Below are 18,214 nucleotides of genomic sequence, written 5' to 3'. Positions count from 1 at the left end.
TGCTGCTGCTCTCTCTGCCCCGGGCTTTGGTGGAAGAGAGCAGCTGGCAGAGAGGTATGCTTTTCCTGCCTTATGGCACACGTAGTCCAAGAATACAGCCACTCCGCCAAACATAACTACTGCAAGCAAGACCAGACATGCTATATATAACTGTCTCTACCAACATTGTTAGACACAATATCCAGGAAGGAGCACGTATGGGATGACTGAGTAAATTCATAGAAAATGCTCTGGAAAGTATACTATAATACATACGTGAGTGTCCTTGGGTTTATTGTCATTCAGGAGTTTATCGTTCATTGTTAAAGGCTCTGACAGCCTGTAGGAAGAAACTCTTCCTCAGTCTCTCGGTTTGTAATTTGTGGCTGTGCAGGCATGACCAAAGCCACACAAATAGTCCATGCAGGGGTGATGGCGTCCATATAGCTTTGCTCTGCCTGTTGAGCTCTGTCTCATCTCAGAACTTCAAATACCGTGGCCTGTTTCCTGTGCACTCACGTGATCACACAGTCCCCCTGAAAAGATGAGTGGGTTCTCCGCTTCTGGTAAGGTGTGGGTGCTGACTGCACTGACCACTGACTTCGAATCGAGCTTATAAAGCATTCAGCCCAACTTCCTGCACAGTATCGGTACTCACTGTTGGGATCCTTCTTGTAGTCCATTATAGTCCGCAGACATTGCCACATCACCTGCAGTCATGTTGCTGGAACTGCGATTCCACTCTGTCCCTAGACTGTAGCTAGTTTACCATGTGCTCGCAGGTTTAGGCCAGATTTGTTTTTCTGATCATTTCTCCCAGTCGTATAGCCTACATGATGTGACTGGTCCCCAGTCCAACATGCCTCGCTCAAGTCATAGTCCACCTTGAAAGGTCAGTCATTACGCCCAAATCATATTTATGATTGCCTCAAAAATCATAATGTCTGACTTTGCCATTACTTATTCGAACTTGTTAGACGATGTGATGAAAATGAAACATTAAGATCAAGTCTAATTATAGGTTTTCCATTCAAAACATGTATTGATTACTTGGACTATGTGCTTGGATATGCAGATATTAAATCATAGGCTAATGACACAGATAGCAAATATGAAGCTATTTTTAAAAGACCAATTTGGCAGCAATTTGTATTGTTCTGACAGTAAATAATATTACAGACAGATTTTATTCTTCCGGGTGATCACATGTGAAGCAAAAAATTACATTCTTAGAGTCTATTATGTGCGTTTTGAAAGGATCAATTGTTAATGTAGACAGACAGAGCGAGGTCAGCTGAGGTCAGCCGATGAGTACAAGAAATGACATCATGGTGGATGACTGTGTTTGTTTGATCAGCACTGTTCCATGTGATCTGAGCAAGTGAGTGTGTTTTTGTGTGTTTTTTGAGATTTTGATGCTTGGCAGCTGTTAATTAGCTGAGTGATTTTTAAAGGACATGATGCAATGGTGACACAGTTCACACACTCATATACACACATAAAGAAAACACTCAAATTCAGGTGGGTCACAAAGACCAACACACACTCTTACATACACAGATGACCAATGACGTTGAAGGATATTCATTTGGATGAGTGGCCTCTGTTGGCTGTGTGTGCTAACTCTGTACACACAGACATTATTACTTGTACAAATACTAACTAACCTTGTGTAGTAGAAACACAGGAACACACACATAGTCATGATCCTGTGTTTACCAACCGCTCAGTCCTAAAGTGATAGTTTTGGATTTTTGAAGTGGGGCTGTATGAGGTGCTTATTCATAGTCAGTGTATTACCTGCATTGGTTGGCGGTCAGCATGTCCCCAGTATGGAGAAACGGGGTTTACTGGCACAGAATCAAAACACGGTTGTGCTGTGGACAGGGTCAGCTGCAAAAAACATTTTAGGCACCTATAAGAAAGCCCACTGAAAAAAATCCCATATCAGTTCAAGTGTACACTATGTGTTAAATATTTTAAGCACTTCCTCACTATCAGACGTTTCATTTGGAACTACATTTTCCCAACCATAGAACTTACATATTCCTTCGCATAAGTGCACTCTATAACAGAGCCAGAGATCAGCTGTTTGGGTAATTCATTGACTATGGATAAATACCTCATATAGCCCCACTTAAAAAGTCCCCACTATCCCAGTAGAGCCAGTATAAGACTCAATGAAAGCCCTGCCCCCATGCGTGTATTCATAAAGCACCACTCCATATTACCACGTGTGCCTGATGTAGCAACAGCTATTAAACTATTACTCTACTGTTGACTGTTGCAAGCTCCCTTCTAAAAACTGAAATGAATTCCACATTTCTGAGAAGCACTATAGCACAGGATAGACTTTCGGGACTCGCCACCCTTCATATTGAAAATAAATGCACTAGCAGTCTGGACTAAAAAGGTGGTAGGCTATGGGATTTTGCTCATTGATACGCCAAAAGATGGGCTGACTTCCTAATTAAATAAAGGTTGAATATAGAGTCCTGTTGCTAAGATGAACATGTATTCATATTTGATATAATCTTACATAAAAATATTTTGGCTAATGAGAAGTAAGTAAGTAAGCTTTAGTTATATAGCGCTTCTCACATACAGTCACAAACTGCTTTACAACAACATTAGCATTTACACACGAAAACACAGAAAATAAAAAAGATAAAATAAAGTAAAATGACCATCCAAGCCACCTGAAGAAATGGGCTTTAAAACAGTACTTAACAAAAATACATAATTGCAGTAGATTGTAGTAAGATACATGATAAACACACAGTAAATGGTAAAAAATCATAAATACACATTAAATGGTAAAAGAGTCCACTATAAATACATAGTAGGAAACAACAAAAAAATACATAGAATGTCGACCTGGGGCATGCAGGTTACCAAAATGCCTGTCTAAACAGGTGTGTCTTTAGCTGCTATTTAAAGAAATCCACAAAATAAGCAGACCGTATAGATGCAGGCAGAGCATTCCAAAATTTAGCTGATAACCGTAATTCTGAATCAGTTTGCTTTTTAGACCTAAAGCGAGCTGATAACCGTAAATTCTGTGAATCAAGTTTATCAGTGCAAGCAATAGATAACATAAAAGAGAAATCTCCCAAAAAAGGAAGTATACTGAACAAAATTATAAACACAAGACTTTTGTTTTTGCCCCCATTCATCATGAGCTGAACTTTTATGTACACAAAAGGCCCATTTCTCTCAATTACTCTTCACAAATCAAATCTTCACAAATATTTACCACTGAAAGATTGCTGTGCAGAATCAGGGTGTGGCCAGGTGGCTTTATCTTTTACCTTACATGACCCACGTTCAATTCACATATCTTGACAATCTTTAATTTAGTAAGTAAGTTTTTCTTATTCAATTTCTTGTACATCTTTAGCATCAGAGGGAAGTATTTTACGTAATTTAATACACATTTCCTTGCAATTTAGCCTGGGGTATTTGTTATCTTTCAAAACTTTGGATCAGTGGGTTTGAGCAAAAACTGCTATGGCAGCATTTAAGAGGAAGACTAAAAGGTTAAACTAAAAGCATAAATCCAAGACTAATCTGTTAATTTCTCCTGGACAATGTACAAACATCTTATCAAAGGTGTTTATTGTAACCGTAAGTACTTCATGCTGGAAATACACAATCAACACATCATCTGTGTCAGTTCTCATTTCATGAAATGTGTCACTTCTTACATCATGAACTGACTACTTTTACATCCTGTTTTCTGGCCAATCAAATTCCAGCACTAAAACCCTCCTCTTACACAAATATGAAGACACTACAGGGACTAATATGGTGAAAGCTGTGGGTCTTTTGCAGAAACTGACTCATCGGTCACATGGGGACAAAGGGAAATGTCAGTGTTTTGTATTAGGCCCTTTGTGTAGGCCATTATTTATTTTTTATACAATGTAGAGCTCAAATTTTATTTTACATTATAAGCTTCTATTGAGTTTTCTCGACTGAAGCTTGTCAGTTTGTCATCATATTTTATGATGTCATCACCCTAAACATTTTTTTGAATGAAGTGATTCATCAGAAGTTAATATTTTATTTAAGTACAGACAGAATGAGTAGTTGGTCAGTTCCTGATTTTTAAACACACGATGCAAAATTGGCCCCCTGCAGAGAAAGGGCGAGCAGCAGTGGGTGAGCCAGCTTGAGAGTGAACAAGTGAGCGGCATTAGCAAGAACAAAGAAGTCCAAGAAATAAAGTTATTTGATTGTTTTACGACAGTTACATTCTATGGCATAAATAAACATGGATACACCTCCGCCCAACTTTGCAGTAAGCAGCCATATTGCCAGATTTTGTGTGAATGCAGCCTGAGCCACGCTTCATCCCGCCCTCGGTCCTGACCCCACACCCTGCACCCCGTAGAGTGAAGGCAGAGGAAAAAAGTTGCACAGCATTCAAATGTTGATTTTAAAATTTGAAGGTCAACTTTATGAAAGAAGCTTCAAACTATTCGGTACAGCCCTAAAATAATACACTTGTTGCTGTCTCTGCTGCCGCCAGAAAATTAAGTCACTGTAAAGTTTCATCACATTGTGACCTTCAGTCGCTCATGGCCATTTAACTGGACTATTGAAGTCTACTTGTATCATCACATTGACCTCTCTCCTCTCTCCAGGTATTGGTTACGCCTCCATTGTGATTGTGTCTCTGCTGAACATCTATTACATCGTCATCCTGGCCTGGGGCCTCTACTATCTGTTCCAGGTAGGTATGGGACAAGAAATTGTGATGGCAATTAGAAAGTCCTTCTTCTTTTATGTTACGAGTTAAACTAAGCAAAAACTGGTGAAGCGATATTCAGTATTTGAACTTTAAGACATTTTCTGCAAAGTCAATTAAACTTAAAAGGATTCTTTAGAGGCGCCTCAAAATTTCTTTCCCTTAGATTCACTTGCCCAAAAGCCTATATCTCACAAACCCAGTGTTCACTGTGATATTTTACTTTGACAAACATTCAATTAGAACTAGAAAATGACTCTCAAATCCCCATATCACAGACATTATTCTGCAACTGATTGACTTGTTTTTCCTAAGATTTATACTGAAAACAAATTTGGATGACAATTCAAGAATTAGTCAGTTATTATAAACAGCGGCAAAACTAAAAGCTAAATTGTTTTTTTCCATTGCAGTGTTTTCAGCCAGAGTTGCCCTGGGCCAAGTGCAATCAGCCTTGGAACACCGATCGCTGCATTGAGGACACCTATCGCAAGAACAAATCTCTGTGGCTGGCTGCCAACGCTTCCAATTTCACCTCCCCCGTCACCGAGTTCTGGGAGTGAGTTACATAACAGTAGATATACATGCTCAATTTTATAATCATGAAAATTTTTCATGCTAAAGTTTTAGTTATAATAATATAATAAAACTAAATTGTATTTATACAGCACTTATCAAAACAACGAGTTACAAAGTGCTTTACATGGTTGAATACACATTAAAATATTCCAAAGCAGAGGCAAATTTAATCAAGCAGCATGAAGTTAGATAAGGGTAAAGGAAAATGGTACAACATCATTGATACATTTGGTAACCTACCACTTTGTGTAGGCCGAGGTAGACATTAAGGGACTTTAATCCAGATGCTTTGTTTTGCTTTGCTTTGATTTAAGTGAAGATAGGCCATTTACACCTGGCATTACAATACATTTTGGTTGATCAGATTGCCATCAGATTGCATCCTTGACCACACGAGAGTACAGGTGTAAATGCACCCAAGACGCATTGAGGACAGATTGTGATGCAATATTATTATGCACATTTACAGATTCATAATTTTATTTATTTATTTATTTATTTTATTTTCATTTCCAAAAAACACCTATTATATATACATATTTTTTGTCATACTGCACATTGCTATAGCTCCTCTTTTCACCCTGTGTGTTGAATGCTCCATTTTAGCTATGGAGTCATGCATCTCACTTCTACAAGATCTTTGTTGGGAGTTGCACATGTGCAGTACCTAGTTAAGGACTACTAGTCAATCAGAAGCAGAGCAGGGTGGGTCCTAAAAAGCCGGTAAACACTGCTAAGGTTCAGGTGTATATATTCCCCTTATCAGCTTAGCAACATAGAATGGAGCAAGAGTTTCATTTACATTAATTCATTTATCTGACACTTTTGTCCAAAGCGACTTACAATTGCTATGTCAGAGGTCGCACGCCTCTGGAGCAACTAGGGGTTAAGTGTCTTGCTCAGGGACACATTGGTGGATGGGTCATAGCGGGGATTGAATCCCGGTCTCTCACACCAAAGACCTAGTTTTATCCATTGCGCCATCGCCACCCCAGTTTCAGCCTGGTGAGTTATTATTATATATATTATTATTATTTGTTAATTCTATTAACAAATGTATCTTTCATCCATAAAGTTTTAATTGAGCTCTGTCTCTACATCACAGTAACAACTTTATGTCCATTGACTGCCTGGAGGGTAGCTAGTGTTTGGAAGGAAGAGGAGAGGCAGCAGGCGGACGTCTTGTCACTGTGTCCTGCAGCTCAGTGTGTTTCTCCACCAGTATTTTTGAGGGTGTGTCTGACTAGCTACTAGGCGAGCATTATGACTCGTGCTACCATATGACATAACATGGTAACTACAATTGAGCTGTGTTCAGGCATTTCAGAGCAGTGTTTTCTGTGGAAGATGGGAACCCCCTTTGAGGTGGACTTTGCACTTTGCAAACCTGGTACATGCACAAAAAAGGTATAACTCAATAAAGAAAATGGAAAAAGCCAAAAAGTATAATATGACCTCTTTAAGTTTAACTGCTGAAGAGAGGGGAAAACAAACCTACTACTACTTTTAAAACGCATGAATACAAAAGACTGCAGGGTTTTTAGGTTTTATATTCTTAAATATAATATATTATTGTTATTATTAGTGGTATTATTTTTATATGTAGCAGGCAGTGTGGTTGGTGACCCACACCTAAGGCAATCTGTATAACTGTCCAAAGAAGTAGCTCACACATCATGGTCATTGTAAATTTAAACGCTTATAGAGCTTTCTTTATCTGTTACAGACATAATGTACTGGGTATCACCAATGGCATAGAGGACATTGGTCCTATTAAATGGGACCTGGCTCTGTGTTTACTGCTCGTCTGGATCATCTGTTTCTTCTGCATCTGGAAGGGAGTCAAGTCCACTGGCAAGGTAAATATATGGTGATGTTTTCCTATGTTGTCCTGTATTTATTGTTACTTGGGTGGATTTTGCACTTTTGATCCAGTTCAAGAGTTGATCCACTCCACAGAGGAAGTTACTTACAATGTTATGGGTTTAAATTCTTTTTTCTGTTTAATAAAACAGAAATGAAACAGTTTGTTTTCAGCCCATACAACAAAATAATGGTTATATTTAAATAAAAATAATCTGCACAATTACAGCAAACGTTTTAGGCAGGTGTGGGGAAAAAATTCTGTAAAGCAAGAATGCTTTCAAAAATACACGTTAATAGATTATATTTACCAAAATATAAAGTGAGTGAGTTTGGATATTCCTCCTACAAAGCCTGTTTCTGTTTCAGGAAATTATTCCACTTTGTTGTTGTATTTCCTCCCAAAGATACTGTGCTATGCAGCAGCATTTCCTCAAACAAATCTATCACCTGATATGCGTTTAAGACTTCTACACAGTAATCAAGGGTTTAACATACTCTGATATATGTAATTTTAACAGTAGCTTGCTATCCCAGTGATTTTCAAAGTGGGGTCAGGGGACCCCCAAGGGTCCTTGAGAGGGTTCCAGGGAGTCCCCAGCAAAAAGGGGAATGATTTATTTTGACTATAATTCCATCCACGAGTAACACAGTGACAGAATATGACTATTTTGGTAGTCATATATATTCTGTAATAAAACATCTAAAACCCAAAATCCTATCAGATGGGTGATAATGGGACAAAATCTTATCAAATGGGGGTCCGTGGTCTAATTTAGGGGTCGTTGACGTGAAAAAGTTTGAGAACCACTGACCTAGCCTATACTAACGAGAAGGTTATTTAGCTTCCTATGAAAAAGAAAGTGTTGAATGGTATGTATAAACTGGGAAGTTTTTATTAAAATATAAATTGTTGACCATATTACATATATGTTATTGTTGTTGCTTTTTGCATTCGTGAACATATACAGATAGGGGACAAATTAAAGGAAAAACCAGAATAAAAGAGTGGAGAAACATATCAAATGCAGATGCTTCCGTGCACCAGGGCTCATTGAATGGTTTGGTGAGTATGAAAATTATGTGAATAAAATACTTCGGCCTTTACAGTCTCCAGACCTCAACCCAGTTTTACACCTATGGGAGATTTTGGACCCCCGTATTAAGACAATACTCCACTACCATTGACATAAGATCAAATTATATATACAAATTTATCTTCAAATCTATTTAGTGATGTGTGTGACTGTCTCTGATGCTACATGTCCTTTTGTTATGTCTGGCTATGTTGCTATATGTCATTTTGTTATGTCTGGCATAGGTCTTGATGAGATTTCCTGATTTTAAATAAATGTTTGTGTGTATATATAAATGAAGGACTATCTTGTGGAAGAATGGTGTTCATCCTTTCAATAGAATTCCACAGACTTGGCACGGAGAGCTGAAGCTTTTCTGGAGGCTCGTGATGGCCTGACTCCATACTAAGACACTTCATGTTGGTTTTCCTTTAATCTGTCACCCATCTGTATGTCATGGTGAAAATCTTGCTACGGTTGTCTCAACAGTATTACTAATTGTGCTTCTTTTGGGTTCCTTGTTATTACGGACACAGAGCACAATTTATGAGCCAGACACGCTGTGACTGACACAGGATAATTTTTATAATGCTAGCAATATTTTGCGGGAATAAGTTGATAGTTTGAGGTTTACAATTCTGTATTATAGTATATTTCTGCATGATTCTGTATTACATATGTCTCTTTAGCTCTCTTTAGCGGCTTAACATCCAAGAAAAAGATGGATGGATATAGCCTTGGACGAATGCATAAAGGGAACATTTCAGACCTTTTTCAATTGCTGCTACAACAATAACAACAACAAAAACAACTCTCCCTGAGACCAGAGGCTCCTCAATCAATCCCAGACTGCTCTTTTTATAGCCTCAACACTCTTTATTGATTGGTCTGGCCTGATTTGTGCTCTCTGGTTGCTCCAAGTTGTAACTTGGGTAATAAAGTCACTCCTACAAGGCCAAGTGTGGTCACTGCTTTCCAAATAACAGATACTGATACACTGCTAATGATTTAAGGGAGAGCCTGTGGTCGGTTCTTGTCATAATAGAAAAATAACACATTTATCAAATCCTCTGTAATGACACCAAATGTATTAGCTAGTAGGCTAAGGCAAGACCATTTTTGAAACAGAAGCTTAAAAAGTAATAGACTTCCCCTGTAGAATAGAAAACTGGAGTGTTTACATACTGTTCCCTTTCCTGTTATCTCCCCCAGGTGGTCTACATCACAGCCACATTCCCATTTGTCATGCTCATTGTTCTGTTGATTCGTGGTGTGACACTGCCAGGTGCTAGCGAAGGCATCAAGTTCTACCTGTACCCTGACCTCGCTCGCCTAAAGGACCCAGAGGTAGGTGCCCCTGCTCTGCCTTATTGAGAAAACCCCATCGCTGGGCTCCTCCTTATAGTCACTGTGTCGAGCCAAACATCCATGTGTGCTGCTCTTTGTCAAATGCCCATGTTACTGCCCATATAGTGTCTGAAATTAAATTGGAAACCGTGGCATTTATTGCAGTATATAATCAATTGATAGAATTTAACATATTTTGCCACATTGAGAGGCAGTACATTCAGTAACTTCAGGTATAGTTAAGTCACAACAGAATTACAACACTAGATTTTGAAGTAGAAAAATGACTTAAGATACTCCACAAGACAGTTTAAAGGTATTGTTGGTTATATATTCCCATATTCTGAAAGGCATTGTGGAAAGGTAAAATTGGCCTTATAGCTTAAAATGACCATAAAGGTCAGCTCCAACTGAATTAAAAGCAAATTTTAGTGGTGGCATAATTGCATATAAAGTCAATACAGACACAAGTTAACACTTGGTAGGACATATTAAGGCAAAGAGACATCCAATGCTAGTGAAAATGTATCAATATAAGCCAATTTTTTTTTTTTTTTTTTTTAGAAACTGTAGCTTATCCCAAGGCTTATGACTCCAATTAATGAGCACACAGTGATGAGAAGAAAAAGAGTGTCAAAACCTGAGCTGCAATATAAATAGCACACGCACACTTGGCAAATGTAGTCGTTGCATAGGCTGCTAACTAGCTACAGCTACCGTCTGTACAGTTTGTACGCTACGTGTTTGGGACAAATAAACAATAGACTAAAACAACACTGCAGAATGAAGAACATAAGGGAAACATTCGTTTTGTTTTCAATCTGAACAACCTTTTAGATATTACATCTGGTGGTGTCTGACCCGAACTTTTACTTGCGTGTATTAGCTAGAGTCTGTTTTTTCTATAGTCCATATTAGTGTTACCCATGACTTTCAGGCCTCAGCCTTTTTGTCCCAACTCTCTCCCCCTACTTGACAGGTGTGGATTGACGCTGGCACCCAGATCTTCTTCTCCTATGCCATCTGTTTGGGTGCCATGACATCCTTGGGGAGCTACAATAAGTACAAATACAACTGCTATAGGTGAGGCTTCAATTTTCAGTGAGGGGGCTAACTGTAGGGTAGAGAGGGGGGTGAAGGGATCGTTGTGTGTTGATTAACAAATCCTCCTCATGACATATGTGTGACATAGGGACTGTTTGCTGCTGGGAGCCCTCAACAGTGGTACCAGTTTTGTGTCTGGCTTCGCAATATTTTCCGTCCTGGGCTTCATGGCACAAGAGCAAGGGGTGGACATTGCTGATGTGGCAGAGTCAGGTACGAGGGTTCTGTAAAAGGCGGCAGTGATGGTGGGCGCTGCTTCCTGGTTAACAAATTAAACAGTAATTATAAAGAAAAACAGCAACGAAACCCAAAAGAGAATTGGTCAATACGTTTCATATATTAAATAGATTTCTTGATAAATTAAATGGATTCTTGTTTAATTACAAATGACGGCATCGGAATATGGAAGTTTCCGCAATCAAACACTCCTTGACAAAAGCAGAATGTGAGAAAATAAAACATATTTGGTCAGATAATTAGCGCATCATTCGCGTAAAGCACGTTGGATGAATTAGCCTTGAGAGAGATGTTGGAAAAAGGACCTCATTTTTGAGAGAGAGACAGCGAGAGACATTAAGAGACAAAAAGACAATCTGATGATATACAGTTCTTCTTGTGCCAGTGTCCTAGTTTAAGCATGCTATCAGAGTTTTTATTCTGAGAGGCTCCTTTTCTACCTGCATGTGACCAGCTGGTGTCACCATTGTTGTGGCTCCTATCTATTTGAGTGATGTATTGGCATATGGGGTTATGAGTTGTTTTTAGTGTTTTTATTCTACCATCTAGAAATGACAACATTCATCTTTTTGAAATGTATGTTACGGCACAGCCTAATGACTAAATCACAAAGCTCCATGGAAAACATGCATTACTGAACATTTCAGCGGTGAGAAACTACTTTATCTCATGATCACATGAATTGTTGTGGGAAATATTTCAAGCAAGTGCCAACATTTTGTCCATGGATTTAAAGCTTTTTATTTATTTATTTATTTTTATACAGTTTACAGTATTACCTAATGATAGTTTACAATTGCTCTACGAGCATGCAAATGCAACTTTGTTTTTGTGAGGAGTTAGGCCAGTTTAAGGTGAAAGTCACACCTGGTTTTTCCAATACAATTACCCAAGGATTTCATTTATGCTTATTTTTTAAATCCCAAAGCATGTTAAAGATGACTGAAGATGACTCGTTGTTGCAAAGTTCCAGTACACTCACACAGAAAGGTGTGAACACACCAACAAAGAACTTAAAACTGTTTTTGTAGAACAACCTTTGGGGCTTGTTTAGAAAGTTTTTTTTTTTTTTCCGCTTTCTGAATTTTAAATGCTTCTGTTACATGCTTAAGACATAGGGCATCTTTTGTTTGACATCAAAATCGAAACACAAACTTGCTGCCAGCCCAGTCGATACGAATATTGGACAATTCTGTTGTCTCCAATTTAAATCCAGTGCCAAATTAATTTTTGCAGAATTGTGCAATGTCAACGTTCTGTTTGGCGAGTGGGCTGATGCTCCACAGGTTACTAAAGAATAGATAGTGTGTATATATATAGAGGAAATAGACAGAGCATAGCAATCCTGGACATGGCCAACATGGAAGTCAGTTACTAATGAAGAGGTATTTTCCCAGCCTGAAAATATGTGTCCATGTGCTGTGAGGCAAGAAGAATAGAAGTAGACAGCAGAATACATAAATGTACATACTGGGTCATCTGCCAGGTAAAAAGTTATCAAGAGTTTAGGAACAGTCTGCCTTAATCGCAGCTGTTGATTCTGATGTACCCGACAGATGAATTCACGGTTCACAGTGTGGTTTTCACAGTGCAGTTTTAGTACACAAGCTATGGCTTCTGTTGACTCACGGATGTACTAAAAAGAAAAAAAAAACACCTAATTGAAGATTTAGGTTTTAGAATGTAGTATTTTATGTTTTGTACAGTCAAGTAATTACTTAACTGTCTGTTTGATGTGGATCAGATTTCATGAATCAATATACTCCAGGTTTGATAAACGTTCTGCTAGAATTTCCCTTCACAGGGAATGGAAGTTGGTACTATTTTTCCAGTCAACGCTGTGTTTGGTTGGATGCCTTGTCATAATTCTCAACAAAACTGAACATACCTACATATCTTGCTATCAGTAGCAATGCTGTTATGGCTGCTTCATTGTTTCTTGACTTTGTTCTGTTGTACCCAATGTAACATCAATGTCATTAGACCTCAGGGGGAAAAAAACCTTTTCTTTTTGACATTCTAATTTGCATCCGCTGCTGTTTGGCTATTTTGCATTCCTCATAGAAAGGATCATGCTTAATTTAGTCAGGGATGCAAAATTGCTGGAATGACGTAGCTGTTGACTCAATTTTTTGAGATACCAAGATGCACTTGATTGACCTTTTCTAGCAACTGATTGCCTCCATGTTAAAGGTTTTCAGCTGCCTGGAAAGGTGACTCAGCCATACCTTAAGCAGGTTCTATTTTAATTCATATAATTGCCTAATTGTTTACAGTGGTCTACAGTGTTTTTGGTAATTCAAGTCCACACAACACATACAGTATACTAGTTACAATCAAATACACACTGTACATGCATCCATTTATGGTATGCATCACAATTTTTTGCATGACTTACTTACACCAAGATGCAATTACATGATACTCAGAATATACTTTACATATTATTATCTGTGTTCTTTATTATTGTTCTGTTTTCCTTTGTTTTATTTTCCTTGTATTATAATATTCTAAGTTTGCTTGTAATATGTCATTGTAAATTGTATGACATGGCTTCATGTGTTAAGTGCATACACTCAGTAACGTGTCATAAATAATGTTCACAAAGAAGGATATAACGGGTAAGTAAAGATGTGTATTAGACATACATAGACCTTTTTCTTGACACCTAGCTTTATCCAAAAAAACAAAACAGACACACACAAACATCTATTCACAGTGTCGTAGCCCAGGTTTGATCATGCATTTATATCTGGTTCTGCATCTCCGTTGTCTGGGGCCTTTGTCATCCCACAGGGATGCAGATCAGATGAGCTTATAATGATATTAATGTTACCTTCCCCCACACCCCTCTGTCTGCTTTTACCCCCTACCCTCTCTTCTGCAGGTCCAGGCCTGGCATTCATCGCCTACCCCAAGGCTGTAACCATGATGCCTTTTCCTACAGCCTGGGCAATCCTCTTCTTCATTATGCTGCTGCTGCTTGGCCTCGACAGTCAGGTTAGCAGGAACATGAACTTTCACACGTGTACAGCTATTACAGCTACAGGAGCCTAGATGTTAAGGCAGTTCAAATGGCTGCTTATTGAGGTGCACTTTAGCAATACATTTAACTGCTCATTGGCCTACAGTAGAAACCTGTGCACAAATTTTAAGGATTTTTAATACACCAAAGGCTAATTAACTTAAAGAAACCAACATACCAGTGAATTTACAGATGTAAGTTTCTTTAATGTGATGCAAAATCAAAGCCGCATTTGACAACATATCAGGGAATGAGTTTAACTAACATGTTATGTTAGCTAACAAGAAAAAATAATTTCTTCCATTCCAAATTTTAAATGACAATCTAATGTTGTTAGATTTTTTCCCCCTCTGACAACAGGGTCAACTGCACTGAATAGATGTGGATTTATTTAAGCTATTTTTTTTTTTTTTTTTTTACACATTGTACTTGTCTTACAGGGGAGAAATGTATTTAAAGAGTCTATGACTATAATGGATATTATTTTCAGTACAGAGGCTACCATGTGAATGTATTTCATTTGAGATGACTTATGACATTTACTTCTGCTTCTTTAAAACACATGAACAAAGTTGACAGAAGCCATTTATTAATGGGCTACACATTGATCAAAAGCTACATGACCTACTGAGAGAATATACAGTAAAATGTTTTATGCAGTCAGTCATGATGTTTGAAAGGATAACAGTAGAGAAAATTAACATTACCATAGGCACTGACAATCGTGTGTGTGTGTGTGTGTGTGTGTGTGTGTGTGTGGAAGAAAAAGCAAAAGCGCAAACATCCTGAAACTGAACATATGTTCTCACTCAACCATCCCAGAATAAGTGAATTGAATTAACGCTGCTTTAGCCAAATTCACAAAAGTGGCTCCAAATGATGGCAAGAGACATCACTTCACAGGTTACTAATGTTACTAAAAGGATGAGAACCAAAAGATGTAAAAAGGGTGGTAATGTAGCCAGTGAATCTGTTTCCCTCCTTTTTTATAACACCACTGTTTCTCTGTGTCTCCCTGCAGTTTGTGGAGGTGGAAGGGCAGATCACATCACTGGTGGATCTGTATCCGTCCTTCCTAAGGAAGGGTTACCGCAGAGAGGTCTTCATCGCTATCCTCTGCTGCATCAGCTACCTACTTGGACTCACCATGGTTACCAAGGTAACAACGCCATGAAACCTGAACAGAAAAACTGAAATAAAAAGAACCTGCACCACTAAATGTGGCCAGAACTGTGTAAACCTCAAAGAACGTACTAGTACTTTTTCATGTTTGACGAAATGACAGCATTTAAAAAGTCTGTTTCTGTCTATCACAATTAGAGTATTTCACACGCACGCGCACACACACACACACACACACACACACACACATACACACACACACCGTGCTGCTGATCTCATTTCAGGCTGCAGCCCACAGCTCAATACACCAGAAACAACAGTGTTCAGATAGCTATTAGTGTCAGTCCCTGGGGAGATGATGGGGCTATTTATACTGTCAAGTCATGAGAACTTCCCTTCCCTCCACTGGTAATAATAGAGAGAGAAAGTAGACTTGACTTGGCTTTTCCAAATCTTTATCTTTCTTGTCCTTCTATCCTATTTCAGTATCTTGTCTGTTTTCCTGTTTTTCATCACTCTCTTCATGTCCTCATCTGCTTCCACCTCTCCTCTTTCTCTTAAATTCTTCTGCCTCATCTGCCTTTACACCACCCCTTGTTTTCTCTTCTGAACTTCTTTTGTTTCTCATACTGTACCGTCTTCCTCTTTCCATCAACCATGTTGATTCTTTCTATTTCAAACTTTTCTTTAACTACAAAATTAAGCTATTAACATTTCCTCCCCCTTGGATTGTCATTGTGATGATTCATGCTCTCAGTGTTAAATCAAAATTAGACCACTTTTACAAGATTGATTGAACAGAGCACAGACAGACATCTCAAATAAAGATTGTCTACATGCCAAAATGTGCCAACAGAATAGCATATAAAGCGGACAGCTATCAGTAACATCTGAACTTGACTGAACCTGCTGGGTTACACAAGCAACTCATCGCTTTCTCATGAATGTGATATCTGAAGAATGCCAATAAAGAATTTCTTCAAATTTGGCACAGACATCCACTTAAAGCTGGTGCAGACTACACGACTTTCAGGGTTGGCCGATGGCTGTGCCGTTCACACTACACACCTTGCCGTCCTGTGACGGGAATCTTGAAATCTTTGTGGCGTTCACACTACGCGATTGATAGTAGACAGGGGGTCACACATTACACGATCTTACAGCGGCTCTGTCCCCGGACACTGGTCTCCAAACCATGTTTTGTCAAGAAGACACACGTGAAATGTGAAACAGGAAATGACGCAAACCTACACATGAAACAGCTGTTTTTTGTTATTATAAAGATAACAAGTATAAAGACAAAGAATATGCGTGAAAGAATGGATTAGATCAGGGATGTGGATATCGAGTCGGCCAACTCTTCCAGATATTTGCCATGCTAGATGTCTGGCTGGCACCGTCGGTGATGTGTCAGAAATATGAGCCGTTTTGATGCGTCGTTGAGTAGTTCACACATAACGACTGGTGACTGGTGATTTACAACCCAACGGTCGCCGAGCTCTCTGACCGGCAAATGGGTCTAAAAATCATGTAGTGTGAACTAGGCTTTAGACACAAGGATGAACTGATTGACCTTTGACAAAGAAATTCTAAAGGTCATATGTTTAATGGGATACAATGATGAAGTGATGACAGGTCAACGTCACAGTGACATCATAGTGTCCTGGAAAAACACCTTTTTGGCCGTTAACACCATAACTCAGGAACAGAAGGGGAGATTTTGACCATATTTCAGAGGTGATCAGACACAAAGTAGGTGACACTTTTAACTCAAAGGCAAAACAAAAGGTCATTGTGACCTCAGGATAGGTTTTTAGGCAAAATTTAAAAATAAGAATTGAGTGATTCCAGATGTGACAGACATTGATGTAAACTGCAACTTGACTAGTTGTTGGAGGCATACAACTGCAGGCCATACTCTGCTCATTGCTCTGAGCTTCTGTAAGTCGGGCCCTACTCTTTGTTTGAGCATTACTGCCAAGGATCTTCCCTATCCAATACCTCTGTTCATGTTAAACAAAATATAAATGTGAAAATGTTCATTTTCCATTAACTACAGGCCTTTTTCCAAAACCTACTTTAAAACAGGAAACATCTGTAGGTTGAATCAGTGATACATAAAAGCAAATGAGTCCATCCTTTCTCCAATATCTCCCCCCCCCCCGCTTCTGTCTCCAAGATGATCATACCTTGTCTTCTATCATCACTCTGTTCTTCATCCGTCCTCAACCTCCCTCTTCCTTAAACTACCACCTTCCAAGCCCTCTTTCTGTTCTCACGCAACACTCTTCTCACTGTCATTCTATTTTCTGCCCGTCTCTCTCTCGTTCTCTCTCTCTCGTTCTCTCTGTGTGTCTCTCTCTCGTTCCCCTGACAACATCTTTTTATGGCTGCGGTGGCCTGTTTCAAGTTTAGGATTCCCATGATTGTTAAAACTGGACACACATGAGCATACACGGGCATGTACACAGACACTCAGACACAGGAGTGATGTTCAGTCTTAATATCTCCCCACTATATCCTATAATGATCATTCCATGATCAATCAAGAATTACATGTATAATTTAAAATCTTTAGCAGTTTAGCAAGTGTTCCTGTAGCATTGAGGAAGGCAAAACCACTTTTCAGTACTAAAACCAAATGCACTGAAAGGCAGATGAATATAGACCGTGCACAAAAAAACCTGTTTGTCTATCTGTCTCTGCAGGGTGGCATGTATGTTTTCCAGCTGTTTGATTTCTATGCAGCTAGCGGTGTGTGCCTTCTGTGGGTGGCATTCTTTGAATGTATAGCTGTCGCCTGGGTATATGGTGAGTACCATCCTTTAAAGAAATAACAAAATATAATGAACCTGTATGATGTATACTGAAATACTTACCAACTGACTTAGTGCACAGGAAGTTAATACTTCTAATGTGTTGTCTTGCAATGTCTTCATGCACTGAATGTGACATCCTGTTGCACTCTCTGAAAGAGCATCTACTTAAATGGGCAAGATAGATAACTGCATCAAAACTACGTCCATTCAGAAATAACAAATCTAGTTTATCAGACAACATGCCAATGGCTGGTAATGAAACAGCAAATGCAAGGCTTTATAAGGTTTTGCATGTACATTTGAAATTATA

The 18,214-nt window shown here is 38.8% G+C and overlaps 1 protein-coding gene and 1 long non-coding RNA gene across 2 annotated transcripts in view; both read left to right on the top strand.

The window, feature by feature from the left end:
* The window catches only part of LOC123986991 (sodium- and chloride-dependent taurine transporter-like), a 40,672-nt gene that overhangs the window by 16,272 nt on the left and 6,186 nt on the right, over positions 1-18,214 (top strand). Inside the window, exons 4-12 of the mRNA XM_046075482.1 lie at positions 4,629-4,717; positions 5,146-5,291; positions 7,038-7,170; positions 9,463-9,597; positions 10,577-10,680; positions 10,790-10,914; positions 13,826-13,938; positions 14,985-15,122; positions 17,794-17,896. Of these exons, the coding sequence (XP_045931438.1) occupies positions 4,629-4,717; positions 5,146-5,291; positions 7,038-7,170; positions 9,463-9,597; positions 10,577-10,680; positions 10,790-10,914; positions 13,826-13,938; positions 14,985-15,122; positions 17,794-17,896 (1,086 nt within the window). The remainder of the gene's footprint in view (positions 1-4,628; positions 4,718-5,145; positions 5,292-7,037; positions 7,171-9,462; positions 9,598-10,576; positions 10,681-10,789; positions 10,915-13,825; positions 13,939-14,984; positions 15,123-17,793; positions 17,897-18,214) is intronic.
* On the top strand, positions 7,187-9,311 carry LOC123986998. Its single transcript, XR_006829037.1, has 2 exons — positions 7,187-8,240; positions 8,591-9,311. It is a non-coding gene; the product is annotated as an uncharacterized LOC123986998 (long non-coding RNA).

Source organism: Micropterus dolomieu, linkage group LG18, assembly GCF_021292245.1.
Source record: "Micropterus dolomieu isolate WLL.071019.BEF.003 ecotype Adirondacks linkage group LG18, ASM2129224v1, whole genome shotgun sequence".
In the NCBI taxonomy this organism is placed as follows: Eukaryota; Metazoa; Chordata; class Actinopteri; order Centrarchiformes; family Centrarchidae; genus Micropterus; species Micropterus dolomieu.
The sequence above is the reverse complement of the archived record's forward strand: the minus strand, read 5'-3'. Positions and strand labels throughout refer to the sequence as shown.